Source organism: Odontesthes bonariensis, chromosome 6 (genome assembly GCF_027942865.1).
Source record: "Odontesthes bonariensis isolate fOdoBon6 chromosome 6, fOdoBon6.hap1, whole genome shotgun sequence".
Taxonomy (NCBI): Eukaryota; Metazoa; Chordata; class Actinopteri; order Atheriniformes; family Atherinopsidae; genus Odontesthes; species Odontesthes bonariensis.
Window position 1 is genome coordinate 1,229,747 of NC_134511.1, and position 16,910 is coordinate 1,246,656.

General features: G+C 45.3%; 1 protein-coding gene across 2 annotated transcripts in view; it reads right to left on the bottom strand.

Moving 5' to 3' along the window:
- The window catches only part of grin1b (glutamate receptor, ionotropic, N-methyl D-aspartate 1b), a 62,202-nt gene extending 48,289 nt beyond the window's left edge, over window positions 1-13,913 (bottom strand). For both annotated transcript variants that reach the window (XM_075466986.1, XM_075466985.1), the window contains exons 1-2: window positions 13,830-13,913; window positions 10,551-10,807 (exon numbers count right to left, since the gene is read on the bottom strand). In XM_075466986.1, coding sequence (XP_075323101.1) covers window positions 10,551-10,807; window position 13,830 — 258 coding nt within the window. In that variant the 5' untranslated portion in view covers window positions 13,831-13,913. The remainder of the gene's footprint in view (window positions 1-10,550; window positions 10,808-13,829) is intronic.
- Between the last annotated feature and the right edge of the window lie 2,997 nt (window positions 13,914-16,910).

Sequence of the window (16,910 nt, forward strand, 5' to 3'; positions counted from 1 at the left end):
GTAGTATGCAGTATGCAGTATGTAGTATGTAGTATGCAGTATGTAGTATGTAGTATGCAGTATGTAGTATGTAGTATGTAGTATGCAGTATGCAGTATGTAGTATGCAGTATGTAGTATGTAGTATGCAGTATGCAGTATGTAGTATGCAGTATGCAGTATGTAGCATGTAGTATGCAGTATGCAGTATGTAGTATGCAGTATGCAGTATGTAGTATGTAGTATGCAGTATGCAGTATGTAGTATGCAGTATGTAGTATGTAGTATGCAGTATGCAGTATGTAGTATGCAGTATGCAGTATGTAGCATGTAGTATGCAGTATGCAGTATGTAGTATGCAGTATGCAGTATGTAGTATGTAGTATGCAGTATGCAGTATGTAGTATGCAGTATGTAGTATGTAGTATGCAGTATGTAGTATGTAGTATGCAGTATGCAGTATGTAGTATGCAGTATGCAGTATGTAGTATGCAGTATGTAGTATGTAGTATGCAGTATGCAGTATGCAGTATGTAGTATGCAGTATGTAGTATGTAGTATGCAGTATGCAGTATGTAGTATGCAGTATGCAGTATGTAGCATGTAGTATGCAGTATGCAGTATGTAGTATGCAGTATGCAGTATGTAGTATGTAGTATGCAGTATGCAGTATGTAGTATGCAGTATGTAGTATGTAGTATGCAGTATGTAGTATGTAGTATGCAGTATGCAGTATGTAGTATGCAGTATGCAGTATGTAGTATGCAGTATGTAGTATGTAGTATGCAGTATGTAGTATGTAGTATGTAGTATGCAGTATGCAGTATGTAGTATGTAGTATGCAGTATGTAGTATGTAGTATGCAGTATGCAGTATGTAGTATGCAGTATGCAGTATGTAGTATGCAGTATGTAGTATGTAGTATGTAGTATGCAGTATGCAGTATGTAGTATGTAGTATGCAGTATGTAGTATGTAGTATGCAGTATGCAGTATGTAGTATGTAGTATGCAGTATGCAGTATGTAGTATGTAGTATGCAGTATGCAGTATGTAGTATGTAGTATGCAGTATGTAGTATGCAGTATGCAGTATGTAGTATGCAGTATGTAGTATGTAGTATGCAGTATGTAGTATGTTGTATGTAGTATGCAGTATGTAGTATGTAGTATGTAGTATGCAGTATGTAGTATGCAGTATGTAGTATGTAGTATGTAGTATGCAGTATGCAGTATGTAGTATGCAGTATGTAGTATGTTGTATGTAGTATGCAGTATGTAGTATGTAGTATGTAGTATGCAGTATGTAGTATGTAGTATGCAGTATGCAGTATGTAGTATGTAGTATGCAGTATGCAGTATGTAGTATGTAGTATGCAGTATGTAGTATGTAGTATGCAGTATGTAGTATGTAGTATGTAGTATGCAGTATGTAGTATGTAGTATGTAGTATGTAGTATGCAGTATGTAGTATGTAGTATGCAGTATGTAGTATGTAGTATGTAGTATGCAGTATGTAGTATGTAGTATGTAGTATGTAGTATGCAGTATGTAGTATGTAGTATGTAGTATGCAGTATGTAGTATGTAGTATGTAGTATGCAGTATGTAGTATGTAGTATGCAGTATGTAGTATGTAGTATGCAGTATGTAGTATGTAGTATGCAGTATGTAGTATGTAGTATGCAGTATGTAGTATGTAGTATGTAGTATGCAGTATGTAGTATGTAGTATGCAGTATGTAGTATGTAGTATGCAGTATGTAGTATGTAGTATGTAGTATGCAGTATGTAGTATGTAGTATGTAGTATGTAGTAGGCGGTTTCGAACACAGCCAATGAGAGTTCCATGAAACAAACAATCTGGTACCTTGGATTGGACTCCAACTACAAACTCTACAGTTTCCAACACAAACAACTGACACCAAATGCAAAAGACCCCCAAACTGGTTTTGTATAATGTATAAACTAAAACTGTTTCTCCCAATATATATATATTCCAATAACCCTCATTGGCAGATCTCTGAGCTCAGAGTCCTGATCAGAACTGCGGGACTGTGAGCTCATCCGGTCAGGGTCTGTTGGCTCCTCCAGGAGCAGAAGCCAAGGAGACTTTTCAGGTTGTTTTTCCTGAACTTTGGACTGAAGATGTGAGAAAAGTGGACATTTTAAAACACGTTCTGTTCCTTTAACTGGACCGTGTTCTGGGTGGATTTATCTGCATTTCAGTGAAGCACTTTGTGACAGATGTTCCGAATAAAATTTACTTACAGGCTTTAAATAAAGAGCCACTGACTCCGTGTGAAACTTCCTGTGATTTCTAACTCAGGCGGATTTCCAGGAACTGGTTTGGGGAACCTGTGGAGTGAAGTGTTGCCCTCCGATCAGCGATAAAACATGTGCAGAGAGGCAGCCTCGGTGTAATCCCTCATCTGCTCTGGGATTACATCTGTGCTCCTGCAGACTCGGAGAGGATGTTAATCTGACGTCCGTCTCTCCAGCACAAAGCTGCTGTCCGACACTCTGCCGCCATGTTGGCCTCGTTTCCTCCACCAAGGAAACACAAAAGGAGGCTGAGCGACTCGTCTTTTCACTGCTCGTCTGAAGTATTAAGAAAACCTGCGAGGAAACAATCCTTAGCAGCGTTTACAGCAGGGAAGTGGCTACGGGGGGGCTGGGGGGGGCACTGCCCCCCTGAGAAATGCCCTGTCCATCCAAAGAAAACTGGCCAGAAAAAAGGCCACGATTTATTATCTCTGTTTTTGTCTTGTATTGATAGAATAAATACAGGTGGTGATTTTAAAAAAGCATATATCTGCAAAGTTTATAGCTTTATTTATTTTTTTGTTATCGTGTTTCCCCCCCCTCCGTAACCTTAACCCCTTGCTGCTGAAAAAAAAAAGGCGATTTTCACATTTTCGGATGTTCTTGTTGTATGTAATGATCTGAAATGTAGACTTGATGAAGGTAATAAAAAGCTGGAGTTGGCTGGATGTCTTGCCCAAAGTATCTACTTGAATTTAAACCCTCAATGGAGAATGTGGAGCATGTTAAACAAAAGCTAATGCATCCTAAAGTGCTGCTCTAAAAACCTCTCCAAAATAGGACATATTTGCAACATGGCGAAGGGGTTAAGGGGCAGAACAATCGCTAAAACTGCTTCAAACAGCACAACGCTGTGCGGGAGTTTACTTTATGCCCACACAGTGCATGTGTCGGCAGCTTGAGCTTTCCTCAACCAAATTTAAATACCTGACAACTTCCATTCATGTTCCTATTTCGTTCTTCTCTGTCATCTTTTCACAAAGTAGTAGTAGTAGTTTTTGTTGAGTTGAGTTATTGATTTGTTCTAGCTCTCCTGCAGTAATCATATTTTGTATACCTTTGATTTTATTGATAGCTTGCTGTTGGTTGCATGCATCATACAAGTTCAACATTTCTTTACAAAAAACAAACAAAAAAACAAAAACAAACAAAAAATATATATATAAACTATATAAATAAATATATATATAAAATATATAAATTGACGGTCATGATTTATGCTAGTGTGACCATATTTTCATTACCGAATTGAATTATTGCTATTACTATTACTATTATTATTATTATTATGCTTGAAGTTGTAGTAGTGGTTTTCCACCGATTTTTTCAGGTATTGTTTTCTGCCCCCCCAGATGAGCTAACTGCCCCCCCACACAGGCCATTCTGGTCACACCTCTGGTTTACAGGCAGATAAACCTGGGAGGAAACAATCCTTAAGAGCGTTCACAGGCAGATTTTATGGTTTTATCTGAAACTGTTTGTCAGTATTGTGACTGGAGGATGAGAGGCCTGCACCTCCATCTTTCTTCAGGCTCTTCCTTTCTGCTATTATTAGAGCGGCGGCTCGGATCTAAACCCTCCAGCTGTTTCGTGTCTCCTTGTTCACAGTTTTATTCCTACAAGCTTTAACCAGTCGTGTCATGTTTTATTATTTTTACTTTGACTCGTCAGATGTCAGGATGAATTCAGGATCTCAGACCAGAGTTAACGGATTCTGTCATTTCTATTCTTGCTTTCAGGTTTTTTTATTGCTCTCCTGTTGGTGTAGATCCTCGGTCCTCCAGGTCATTCAGCTTCATCCTAAAGACTTCTTCAGTTCAAACTGAGTCGAGTTTAAGGTCTATAAGCTGTTGTTGGGACACTCAATGGGGTCACATGACTCTGAAAGGATCAGATTATTGGCTAAATCACAATCAGAATGAGTTATTAAGGGTAATTCTCTTTGGATATATGGCGGTGAATGAATGGGATCAGAGGCACAAAGCGTGTCATACCCCGGTATGATAGGTGGCGCTGTACCCATTCCAGCTGTTGCTAATAGAGCCACTTCCTGTTGACCTCTTCACCACCAACAACAACAACAAACTCAGGCATTGGAGAAAGATGGAGAACGCAGAGCCAGATGAAGCTACGTCCCTCTACATTTGCTCTGTGATGAGCTGCTTGTTGCACAAACTCGATGCCCAACGGAGCATTCTCCATCGCGTTGTTTCTTTCTTTCTGACGGCGACAACAACAGGAATATCGTCTCCTTTGACTTCCGGGTCACGACCCCGGGAAAACATCTGGAGCATGCGCAGAACGCAAAGTCTGTGTTCGAAACCGCCTACTGCATACTACATACCGCCTACTACATACCACATACTACATACTGCATACTACATACTGCATACTACATACTACATACTACATACCGCCTACTACATACCACATACTACATACTGCATACTACATACTGCATACTACATACTACATACTACATACCGCCTACTACATACCACATACTACATACTGCATACTACATACTGCATACTACATACTACATACTACATACCGCCTACTACATACTGCATACTACATACCGCCTACTACATACTACATACCGCCTACTACATACTACATACTACATACTGCATACTACATACTGCATACTGCATACTACATACTACATACTGCATACTACATACCGCCTACTACATACTACATACCGCCTACTACATACTACATACTGCATACTACATACTGCATACTACATACTGCATACTACATACTACATACTGCATACTACATACTACATACTGCATACTACATACTGCATACTACATACCGCCTACTACATACTACAAACTGCATACTACATACTGCATACTACATACTGCACACTACATACTGCATACTACATACTACATACTGCATACTACATACTGCATACTACATACTACATACTGCATACTACATACTGCATACTACATACCGCATACTACATACTACATACTGCATACTACATACTGCATACTACATACTGCATACTACATACTACATACTGCATACTACATACTGCATACTACATACTGCATACTACATACTGCATACTACATACTACATACTACATACTGCATACTACATACTGCATACTACATACTACATACTACATACTACATACTGCATACTACATACTGCATACTACATACTACATACCGCCTACTACATACTACATACTGCATACTACATACCGCCTACTACATACTACATACTGCATACTACATACCGCATACTACATACTACATACTGCATACTACATACTACATACTGCATACTACATACCGCCTACTACATACTACATACTGCATACTACATACTGCATACTACATACTACATACTGCATACTGCATACTACATACTGCATACTACATACTGCATACTGCATACTGCATACTACATACTACATACTACATACCGCCTACTACATACTACATACTACATACTACATACTGCATACTGCATACTACATACTACATACTGCATACTACATACTACATACTGCATACTACATACTGATCGATCAGACAGTATGCAGAGCGTTTACCCACAATGAATTTCGCTCCTGCCCGAGCCGAAATCAAAACGTAGGCATTTTTGTGCTCTTTCACACAAAGTCACACTCATTGAGCTCTGCCACACAGATTTCTCACAAATCACCTCTGAGTGCAGAGAGTCGGCCCTCAAGCTGACAATCTGCCCATAAAATCCATGTGAAAAATTATTTTAAAACTGCCATAAAAAAAGAGCCACACATAAATTACACCGCTGGCTTCTGCCATCTCTTGGAGCGCTGACGGTTCAAGAATTATTCGGATACAACTTTTACTTTTCGAACAGCGACCTTTTGTTCGAGACAGTCGAGTGCAGTCAAAATTAGAGTGCGGTTTTAAGAAGCCATAGTGAGCGTACATGTCAGAGACACAGACGAGCCGCACCTGCTCCTGTTACCGGGGCAACGCCTTGTTAGTCTGCTCTGTTCTAAGACCGCTTATGAGGGCAGAGCCAAGATGGCTGCCCTGTTATAACAGCTTCATATTATAAATCTGATCTGCTTTTCTCCTTTAAACTGTTAGGCTGTGTTCTAAACCGCCGACTACATACTACATACTACATACTACATACTTCCATTCTGCATACTCATCAATCAGACAGTATTGAGCGTTTACCCACAATGCATTTCGCTCCTGCCCGAGCCGAAATCAGCCGGCCTGAAGCTGATTTCCCTTAAGCTCTAAACTCTGTAAACTTTAGCAACATTTGAAACATTTTCAGGTGAGAAAGTAGTCGTTTAGATCCCCAACGTGTTGAAAACCTGACAAAATACCGGCTGTTTACAATTTTGTTTCCACGAATTCGGCGCTACTAAAGCTAGCCGCAGTGAGCAACGCACTTCCTGTTATTTTCACAAAATAAAATACCCGTTGCCTTTTTTCATAGGGAAAGCCATTACCATACAATTGGTGCTTTTGTTTTGAAAACAGGAAGTGAACCTACCCTCGTTGTAGCTAGCTTGAAACTGCCGTTTTGACAGGAAATGACGATCGGCGACGTCACGTTACGTTGCATCTTGGGTAGTTTGAGTATGAGTAGTAACCTCATGATGCATACCCAACATTTCGGAGAATCTAGTATGCATCCGGGAACTTAAAAAAGTTAAAGTTAGTAGGAGTAGTGGGAGTAGTAGGCGGTTTCGAACACAGGCAAAGTCTAATTCACCACGTGCTTCAGCGTCTACAAGCAGGTTTAGAGTGACTTTAAACCCAGTTATCTCGGGGTCTTAATCCGATCGCGAGTAACTCGATTCAATCCAATTTCTTGTCAGATTAGAGAAGGAAGCTAACAGAGAACACAAGGAAGTTAACAGAACAGAAGGAAGCTAGCAGAGAACACAAGGAAGCTAGCAGAGAACAGAATGAAGCTAGCAGAGAACAGGAGGAAGCTAGCAGAGAACAGGAGGAAGTAAAGAGAGAACAAAAGGAAGCTAACAGAGAACAGGAGGAAGCTAGCAGAGAACAAAAGGAAGCTAGCAGAGAACAGAAGGAAGCTAGCAGAGAACAGGAGGAAGCTAACAGAGAACAGATGGAAGCTAACAGAGAACAAAAGGACGCTAACAGAGAACAGAAGGAAGCTAGCAGAGAACAGGAGGAAGCTAACAGAGAACAGAAGGAAGCTAACAGAGAACAGAAGGAAGCTAGCAGAGAACACAAGGAAGCTAACTGAGAACAAAAGGAAGTTAGCAGAGAACACAAGGAATCTAACAGAGAACAGGAGGAAGTTAAGAGAGAACAAAAGGAAGATAGCAGAGAACACAAGGAAGCTAACTGAGAACAAAAGGAAGTTAGCAGAGAACACAAGGAATCTAACAGAGAACAGGAGGAAGTTAAGAGAGAACAAAAGGAAGATAGCAGAGAACAGGAGGAAGTTAAGAGAGAACAGGAGGACGCTAACAGAGAACAGAAGAAAGCTAACAGAGAACAGGAGGAAGCTAGCAGAGAACAGAAGGAAGCTAGCAGAGAACAGGAGGAAGTTAAGAGAGAACAAAAGGAAGCTAACAGAGAACAGGAGGAAGCTAGCAGAGAACAAAAGGAAGCTAGCAGAGAACAGGAGGAAGCTAACAGAGAACAGAAGGAAGCTAACAGAGAACAAAAGGACGCTAACAGACAACAGAAGGAAGCTAGCAGAGAACAGGAGGATGCTAACAGAGAACAGAAGGAAGCTAACAGAGAACAGAAGGAAGCTAGCAGAGAACAGAAGGAAGCTAGCAGAGAACAGAAGGAAGCTAACAGAGAACACAAGGAAGCTAACTGAGAACAAAAGGAAGTTAGCAGAGAACGGAAGGAAGCTAACTGAGAACAAAAGGAAGTTAGCAGAGAACAGAAGGAATCTAACAGAGAACACAAGGAATCTAACAGAGAACAGGAGGAAGTTAAGAAAGAACATAAGGAAGCTAACAGAGAACAGAAGGAAGCTAGCAGAGAACAGAAGGACGCTAGCAGAGAACAGAAGGAAGCTAACAGAGAACAGACATGTCTGATTATGCTTCGCTTGAGAATTTGCTTTGGTAGCTTTGGTAGCTTTGGTAGCTCGTGACGTCACATTTAGAATGTTCAATTCTTAAAGGCCCCGCAGCTGTGCAGCACCCCCGCGGAAAAAAACATGAGGAAAGAGAGGGCAGGGACACGAATAAACGTGTTGTTATTTACAATTTGTTATACAAGATATACATCACGTTACAAATGATGTAAAACTACATTAGGTACACCTGAGAAGAGCAGGAATAATAGAGGCAGCTGTGAAAATAAACTAAATTCGAAATAAAATCCGAAATAAAACTTAATTGCAGTGAGAAAGGTATGCGTGGGGTTACTACACTATTGTATTGAAGCACTCGACACGGCAATTGCAACAGTCTCAGGATTAAACGACTATTGTTTGGATAGGAACCAAAGTTTACACGTCTGTTTCCGCGAACCCCGCGGATTGTCGGACCCCTACAATATGTGGATTATCATTGGTTTTCGCCGAAACGCGTCATAGCTCATTACCATAATGTTAGCTTGAGTTTAATCGCTTGAATCCGCTCTGGTCGCTCAGGTAGCTCACCCTCCATAGAGAAATAATGATTTCCGGCGCTCAGGTAGCGTAGGTCGCTCTTAGTGTACACGCAGCATTACTCTGACTCGTTTCTGAGCTCTTTTCTCCTCCAGGCTTGTTTCCTGAAAGAACAACTACTTCTTCTACTGAATTACAACCACTAACAACGTAGCCTACAGCGCCCCCTCTGGTGACTCTACCCAGCCCAGTTTATTCACTTCAATCCATCGATGGAAACGTGTTTCCTGCAGCTTCTTAAAAGAAGCGTTCAGATTGAACAGAAACAGAGTTGGTGTCTTCTGTGTCGTCAGCATGAGGCCAAGCATGTGTCTGCTTTCTGTAGATTTAACCTGAAATGTCCTCCTTCAGGACTTTCTTTAGCAGGACTTCTAATCATGTTTACAGTTGAGGGCGTCACACTAGGACTTGGAAGTGAACTCTGAACTCTGCGCTGCCCTCTGGTGGATGAACTGAACAGCACTGCCAACGTAAAGCACATATTTTCAAATGTTTAAGCAGACGTATCCGTTTACCTACATAAAAGGAGCATAAATGAGCCTTAATGAGGAAAACCATCAATGATGCAACTCATGAACATCAGTGTGTAACAATTACTGCCATCTAGTGGTCATCTAAGCCAGGGGTTCCCAAACTTTTCCATGACAAGGCCCCCCAAACAGTATCAGCTTCTGGCCCCCTTTGCAAACCACAGACAATGCTACAAAATATGTAAAGAAACATCAACTTTTAGAAGGTATTTTCTTTCTTTTCTTCACGGACAGCAGCTCGCTGTGTGAATGCAGCCTGACTAAATGCTCTTCTTTACGTCTGAAGAAGTCGACCGTTTTTTCGGACTCTGCCGGATGTTTTTGTATCGAGTGACGCTGAAGTTTCAAAGGTTTTTAACACTCATTTAGAGGGTCTCCAGACAGAGGACGCCATTTTTCTGTATGGCTGTAAAGCCAAACTTAATGTATGCTGCCTCATACTTTCTGATTTTAGTCGGCCAGTTCTTTCGGTCTCTTCCAACTCAAAAATCTGTCCATGTTGGCTAAGCTAGCTACACGCTAGCTTGAGGAGCAGAGCAGCTTCAGAACAGCCGCAAACCGCCAGGTCTACCATGTTTTGACTGGCAGCCAATCAGAAAGACAAGCATGGCAAATAACATTTCCATATGATATATTATTATAAATTGTATTTTACAATACTGATTAAAAAAAGGTGACTATTTTTTATAATGATCTTTTAAAAAAATTAGATTCTATTTTTGCATTTTTTTCTTATCTTCCCTCCAATTTTCTGAAGCCCCCCTAGCGCCCCGTGGTGGCCCCCACTTTGAAAACCACTGCTTTAAGAGATGGCAACCATCTCAAACTTCCTTCACATGTGGATTTGCTTTGTTTTGATTTGAATTTAAGAAGAAAAAGTGAAAGAAAAAACCTTTTCAGGCCAAATCTTCCAGCCGCAAACTGTTGAAAAACATGCTGAGCCGATGTCATTTACACCAACTGTGTGATCACGTGACCAGCAGCTGCCACCCAATCAGTGAACAGTCAGAAACCTTCAGCTTTAAACCCATCTGACCCGTGAGGTCATGTGACCCGCCGTGTGCTCACCTGGTTGGAGATCAGGTCCTCGCAGACGGACAGGGCCATCTGGATGGCGTTGGGCTTGTGAGTGACAGAGATGGCGTTCATCTTGAACTTGTCTTTGCCGTAGAGCGCGTTGGCCTGACTCACCGCCTCCTTGAACACCTGCTCGTAGCGCTTCTGACTCAGGACGGCGCCCACGTTGACCAGGCGGGGCTCGCAGCCACCAAGAGCCACCGAGCAGCACTGCAGGATGGCGAGCAGGAGGAGGCCGCGCAGCTCCACTGAAGAAGAAGAATCAGGAGGAAGAACAGTCAGACAAACGCTGTGGAGACATCAATCATTCCTCAAACCTCTGCAGGCTACGGCTACGGCTACAGCTAACAGGAAGTGTTTGGCCGTTAGCTCACGCAGCTAACAGGAAGTGTTTGGACGTTAGCTCACGCAGCTAACAGGAAGTGTTTGGATGTTAGCTCACGCAGCTAACAGGAAGTGTTTGGACGTTAGCTCACGCAGCTAACAGGAAGTGTTTGGCCGTTAGCTCACGCAGCTAACAGGAAGTGTTTGGATGTTAGCTCACGCAGCTAACAGGAAGTGTTTGGACGTTAGCTCACGCAGCTAACAGGAAGTGTTTGGACGTTAGCTCATGCAGCTAACAGGAAGTGTTTGAATGTTAGCTCACGCAGCTAACAGGAAGTGTTTGGACGTTAGCTCACGCAGCTAACAGGAAGTGTTTGGCCGTTAGCTCATGCAGCTAACAGGAAGTGTTTGGATGTTAGCTCACGCAGCTAACAGGAAGTGTTTGGATGTTAGCTCACGCAGCTAACAGGAAGTGTTTGGACGTTAGCTCACGCAGCTAACAGGAAGTGTTTGGCCGTTAGCTCACGCAGCTAACAGGAAGTGTTTGGATGTTAGCTCACGCAGCTAACAGGAAGTGTTTGGACGTTAGCTCACGCAGCTAACAGGAAGTGTTTGGACGTTAGCTCACGCAGCTAACAGGAAGTGTTTGAATGTTAGCTCACGCAGCTAACAGGAAGTGTTTGGACGTTAGCTCACGCAGCTAACAGGAAGTGTTTGGCCGTTAGCTCACGCAGCTAACAGGAAGTGTTTGGCCGTTAGCTCATGCAGCTAACAGGAAGTGTTTGGATGTTAGCTCACGCAGCTAACAGGAAGTGTTTGGACGTTAGCTCATGCAGCTAACAGGAAGCGTTTGGACGTTAGCTCACGCAGCTAACAGGAAGCGTTTGGACGTTAGCTCACACAGCTAACAGTAGAGCTCTGAGGTCCTGGTAGAGCTTTGAGGTCCAGTAGAGCTCTGAGGTCCTGTAGAGCTCTGAGGTCCTGGTAGAGCTCTGAGGTCCAGTAGAGCTCTGAGGTCCTGTAGAGCTCTGAGGTCCTGGTAGAGCTCTGAGGTCCTGGTAGAGCTCTGAGGTCCAGTAGAGCTCTGAGGTCCAGTAGAGCTCTGAGGTCCGGTAGAGCTTTGAGGTCCTGGTAGAGCTCTGAGGTCCTGGTAGAGCTCTGAGGTCCAGTAGAGCTCTGAGGTCCTGGTAGAGCTCTGAGGTCCTGGTAGAGCTCTGAGGTCCAGTAGAGCTCTGAGGTCCTGGTAGAGCTCTGAGGTCCTGGTAGAGCTCTGAGGTCCTGGTAGAGCTCTGAGGTCCGGTAGAGCTCTGAGGTCCGGTAGAGCTCTGAGGTCCTGGTAGAGCTCTGAGGTCCTGGTAGAGCTCTGAGGTCCTGGTAGAGCTCTGAGGTCCGGTAGAGCTCTGAGGTCCGATAGAACTCTGAGGTCCTGGTAGAGCTCTGAGGTCCGGTAGAGCTCTGAGGTCCGGTAGAGCTCTGAGGTCCTGGTAGAGCTCTGAGGTCCTGGTAGAGCTCTGAGGTCCGGTAGCGCTCTGAGGTCCTGGTAGAGCTCTGAGGTCCGATAGAACTCTGAGGTTCAGTAGAGCTCTGAGGTCCTGGTAGAGCTCTGAGGTCCTGGTAGAGCTCTGAGGTCCGGTAGCGCTCTGAGGTCCTGGTAGAGCTCTGAGGTCCGATAGAACTCTGAGGTCCTGGTAGAGCTCTGAGGTCCTGGTAGAGCTCTGAGGTCCAGTAGAGCTCTGAGGTCCAGTAGAGCTCTGAGGTCCTGGTAGAGCTCTGAGGTCCAGTAGAGCTCTGAGGTCCTGGTAGAGCTCTGAGGTCCTGTAGAGCTCTGAGGTCCGGTAGAACTCTGAGGTTCAGTAGAGCTCTGAGGTCCTGGTAGAGCTCTGAGGTCCAGTAGAGCTCTGAGGTCCTGGTAGAGCTCTGAGGTCCTGTAGAGCTCTGAGGTCCTGGTAGAGCTCTGAGGTCCGGTAGAGCTCTGAGGTCCTGGTAGAGCTCTGAGGTCCAGTAGAGCTCTGAGGTCCTGGTAGAGCTCTGAGGTCCTGGTAGAGCTCTGAGGTCCGGTAGAGCTCTGAGGTCCTGGTAGAGCTCTGAGGTCCAGTAGAGCTCTGAGGTCCTGGTAGAGCTCTGAGGTCCTGGTAGAGCTCTGAGGTCCGGTAGAGCTCTGAGGTCCTGGTAGAGCTCTGAGGTCCGATAGAACTCTGAGGTTCAGTAGAGCTCTGAGGTCCTGGTAGAGCTCTGAGGTCCAGTAGAGCTCTGAGGTCCTGGTAGAGCTCTGAGGTCCTGTAGAGCTCTGAGGTCCTGGTAGAGCTCTGAGGTCCTGTAGAGCTCTGAGGTCCTGGTAGAGCTCTGAGGTCCAGTAGAGCTCTGAGGTCCTGGTAGAGCTCTGAGGTCCTGGTAGAGCTCTGAGGTCCTGGTAGAGCTCTGAGGTCCGGTAGAACTCTGAGGTCCAGTAGAGCATGAATAAAGAACATTAACCTGATGTGCAGGGCAACCCATCAGGTGCCAGGAACCCGCCCGCCGACTCTGATTGGGCGGTTTGACAGATAAATAAATTAATGATGAAATTAAGGAACTAAATAGTGAAATAATTCTATTTTTAACATCAAATGAAACGGTATTTTAACGAGTTAATGACACGTTTAAGTAATTATTTAATTACGTGTTTATTTATTTAATTTTGGCACTTTTATTCCTCCATAAACAGGACGCGTCCCAATACTTTTGAACCCTTTGAAGGTTTTTAACTCGCAGAAAAACATAAATAAAAACACAAAAAAACAACTCAAACAGCCGGAAGTGATTTGTTCAGGGGCCTCGGGCCTCGGAGTGGCCCCTGACCCGCAGCAGGAACATAAAACGGGCTCCGGTTCTGAATGTGAGCAGAACCAGTCAGACTCATTAAGAGGTTCTGACTGGTTCTGCTCAGAAAAACAAGATCTGGACACTCACTGATCCGGCTGCAGGTCCCGCTCCTCTGGCTCAGGACTCCGTCCGTCTCCTGTTGATCCACCTTCTGTTCGGGCCTCACTTCGGAACCGGAGCCAGTTCCTGGCGGGTGTCGGTCCGGTTCGGGGCTCCGGGTGGGTCGGGTGACAGTTTTTCTTTTCTCCTCTGAAATGACCGACACGGAGAAAAGCTCCAGTTCTGTTCGGTTCTGTTCGGGTTCTCTGACACCGGAGCTGAATGAGACCCGGTTCCGTTCGCGTCCCAGACTGATGAGTCGCGGTCCCGTTGTCGGGTCTCGGAGCTGGACCCGCGGACCCGGTGTCGGTGCCGCCGCGTCCTGTTGATTCAGCTCGGCTCCATCAGCTGTCACCCGCCGCAGAATCCTGGTTCAGGTCCAGTTCGGGTTCCGGTTCTGCTCTGCTCTGGTTCCGGGCGGATCCGTGTGTCGGTGCGTGTGATGCTCGAGGACTTCCAGGTGACCTGATGCTCGCGAGCCCGCCCGCCGCTCTGTCCTTGGATCTCTCGGGCTCGCTCCCGGACTCCGCGCGCGCGTTCCCAGACGGAGAGGAAAGCGCGCCGCCGACGGAGCAGAGCGCGGGCATGACGGTAGTGTTTTTTAATCAAACAATCTCATGACGTCATCATGAAGCCGGGGGGATTCCGAACTGGGCCGAACCGGAACCATTAATCAGAACAGAACCGGTCCCCTAAACCCGACCCAGAACTGTAAAAGGAACCCGAACAGAACCGGGGTTTAATCCTTTAAACCGGTCCCCTAAACCCGACCCAGAACTGTAACAGGAACCCGAACAGAACCGGGGTTTAATCCTTTAAACCGGTGCCCTAAACCCGACCCAGAACTGTAACAGGAACCCGAACAGAACCGGGGTTTAATCCTTTAAACCGGTCCCCTAAACCCGACCCAGAACTGTAACAGGAACCCGAACAGAACCGGGGTTTAATCCTTTAAACCGGTCCCCTAAACCCGACCCAGAACTGTAAAAGGAACCCGAACAGAACCGAGGTTTAATCCTTTAAACCGGTCCCCTAAACCCGACCCAGAACTGTAAAAGGAACCCGAACAGAACCGGGGTTTAATCCTTTAAACCGGTCCCCTAAACCCAACCCAGAACTGTAAAAGGAACCCGAACAGAACCGGGGTTTAATCCTTTAAACCGGTCCCCTAAACCCGACCCAGAACTGTAAAAGGAACCCGAACAGCACCGGGGTTTAATCCTTTAAACCGGTCCCCTAAACCCGACCCAGAACTGTAACAGGAACCCGAACAGAACCGGGGTTTAATCCTTTAAACCGGTCCCCTAAACCCGACCCAGAACTGTAACAGGAACCCGAACAGAACCTGGGTTTAATCCTTTAAACCGGTCCCCTAAACCCGACCCAGAACTGTAACAGGAACCCGAACAGAACCGGGGTTTAATCCTTTAAACCGGTCCCCTAAACCCGACCCAGAACTGTAAAAGGAACCGAACAGAACCGGGGTTTAATCCTTTAAACCGGTCCCCTAAACCCGACCCAGAACTGTAAAAGGAACCCGAACAGAACCGGGGTTTAATCCTTTAAACCGGTCCCCTAAACCCGACCCAGAACTGTAACAGGAACCCGAACAGAACCTGGGTTTAATCCTTTAAACCGGTCCCCTAAACCCGACCCAGAACTGTAAAAGGAACCCGAACAGAACCGGGGTTTAATCCTTTAAACCGGTCCCCTAAACCCGACCCAGAACTGTAACAGGAACCCGAACAGAACCAGGGTTTAATCCTTTAAACCGGTCCCCTAAACCCGACCCAGAACTGTAAAAGGAACCGAACAGCACCAGGGTTTAATCCTTTAAACCGGTCCCCTAAACCCGACCCAGAACTGTAAAAGGAACCGAACAGCACCAGGGTTTAATCCTTTAAACCGGTCCCCTAAACCTGCCCCAGAACTGTAAAAGGAACCGAACAGCACCGGGGTTTAATCCTTTAAACCGGTCCCCTAAACCCGACCCAGAACTGTAAAAGGAACCCGAACAGAACCTGGGTTTAATCCTTTAAACCGGTCCCCTAAACCCGACCCAGAACTGTAACAGGAACCCGAACAGAACCGGGGTTTAATCCTTTAAACCGGTCCCCTAAACCCGACCCAGAACTGTAAAAGGAACCCGAACAGAACCTGGGTTTAATCCTTTAAACCGGTCCCCTAAACCCGACCCAGAACTGTAAAAGGAACCGAACAGAACCGGGGTTTAATCCTTTAAACCGGTCCCCTAAACCCGACCCAGAACTGTAACAGGAACCCGAACAGAACCGGGGTTTAATCCTTTAAACCGGTCCCCTAAACCCGACCCAGAACTGTAACAGGAACCCGAACAGAACCGGGGTTTAATCCTTTAAACCGGTCCCCTAAACCCGACCCAGAACTGTAACAGGAACCCGAACAGAACCGGGGTTTAATCCTTTAAACCGGTCCCCTAAACCCGACCCAGAACTGTAACAGGAACCCGAACAGAACCGGGGTTTAATCCTTTAAACCGGTCCCCTAAACCCGACCCAGAACTGTAAAAGGAACCCGAACAGAACCGGGGTTTAATCCTTTAAACCGGTCCCCTAAACCCGACCCAGAACTGTAACAGGAACCCGAACAGAACCTGGGTTTAATCCTTTAAACCGGTCCCCTAAACCCAACCCAGAACTGTAACAGGAACCCGAACAGAACCGGGGTTTAATCCTTTAAACCGGTCCCCTAAACCCGACCCAGAACTGTAACAGGAACCCGAACAGAACCAGGGTTTAATCCTTTAAACCGGTCCCCTAAACCCGACCCAGAACTGTAAAAGGAACCGAACAGCACCAGGGTTTAATCCTTTAAACCGGTCCCCTAAACCCGACCCAGAACTGTAACAGGAACCGAACAGAACTTGGGTTTAATCCTTTAAACCGGTCCCCTAAACCCGACCCAGAACTGTAACAGGAACCCGAACAGAACCGGGGTTTAATCCTTTAAACCGGTCCCCTAAACCCGACCCAGAACTGTAACAGGAACCCGAACAGAACCGGGGTTTAATCCTTTAAACCGGTCCCCTAA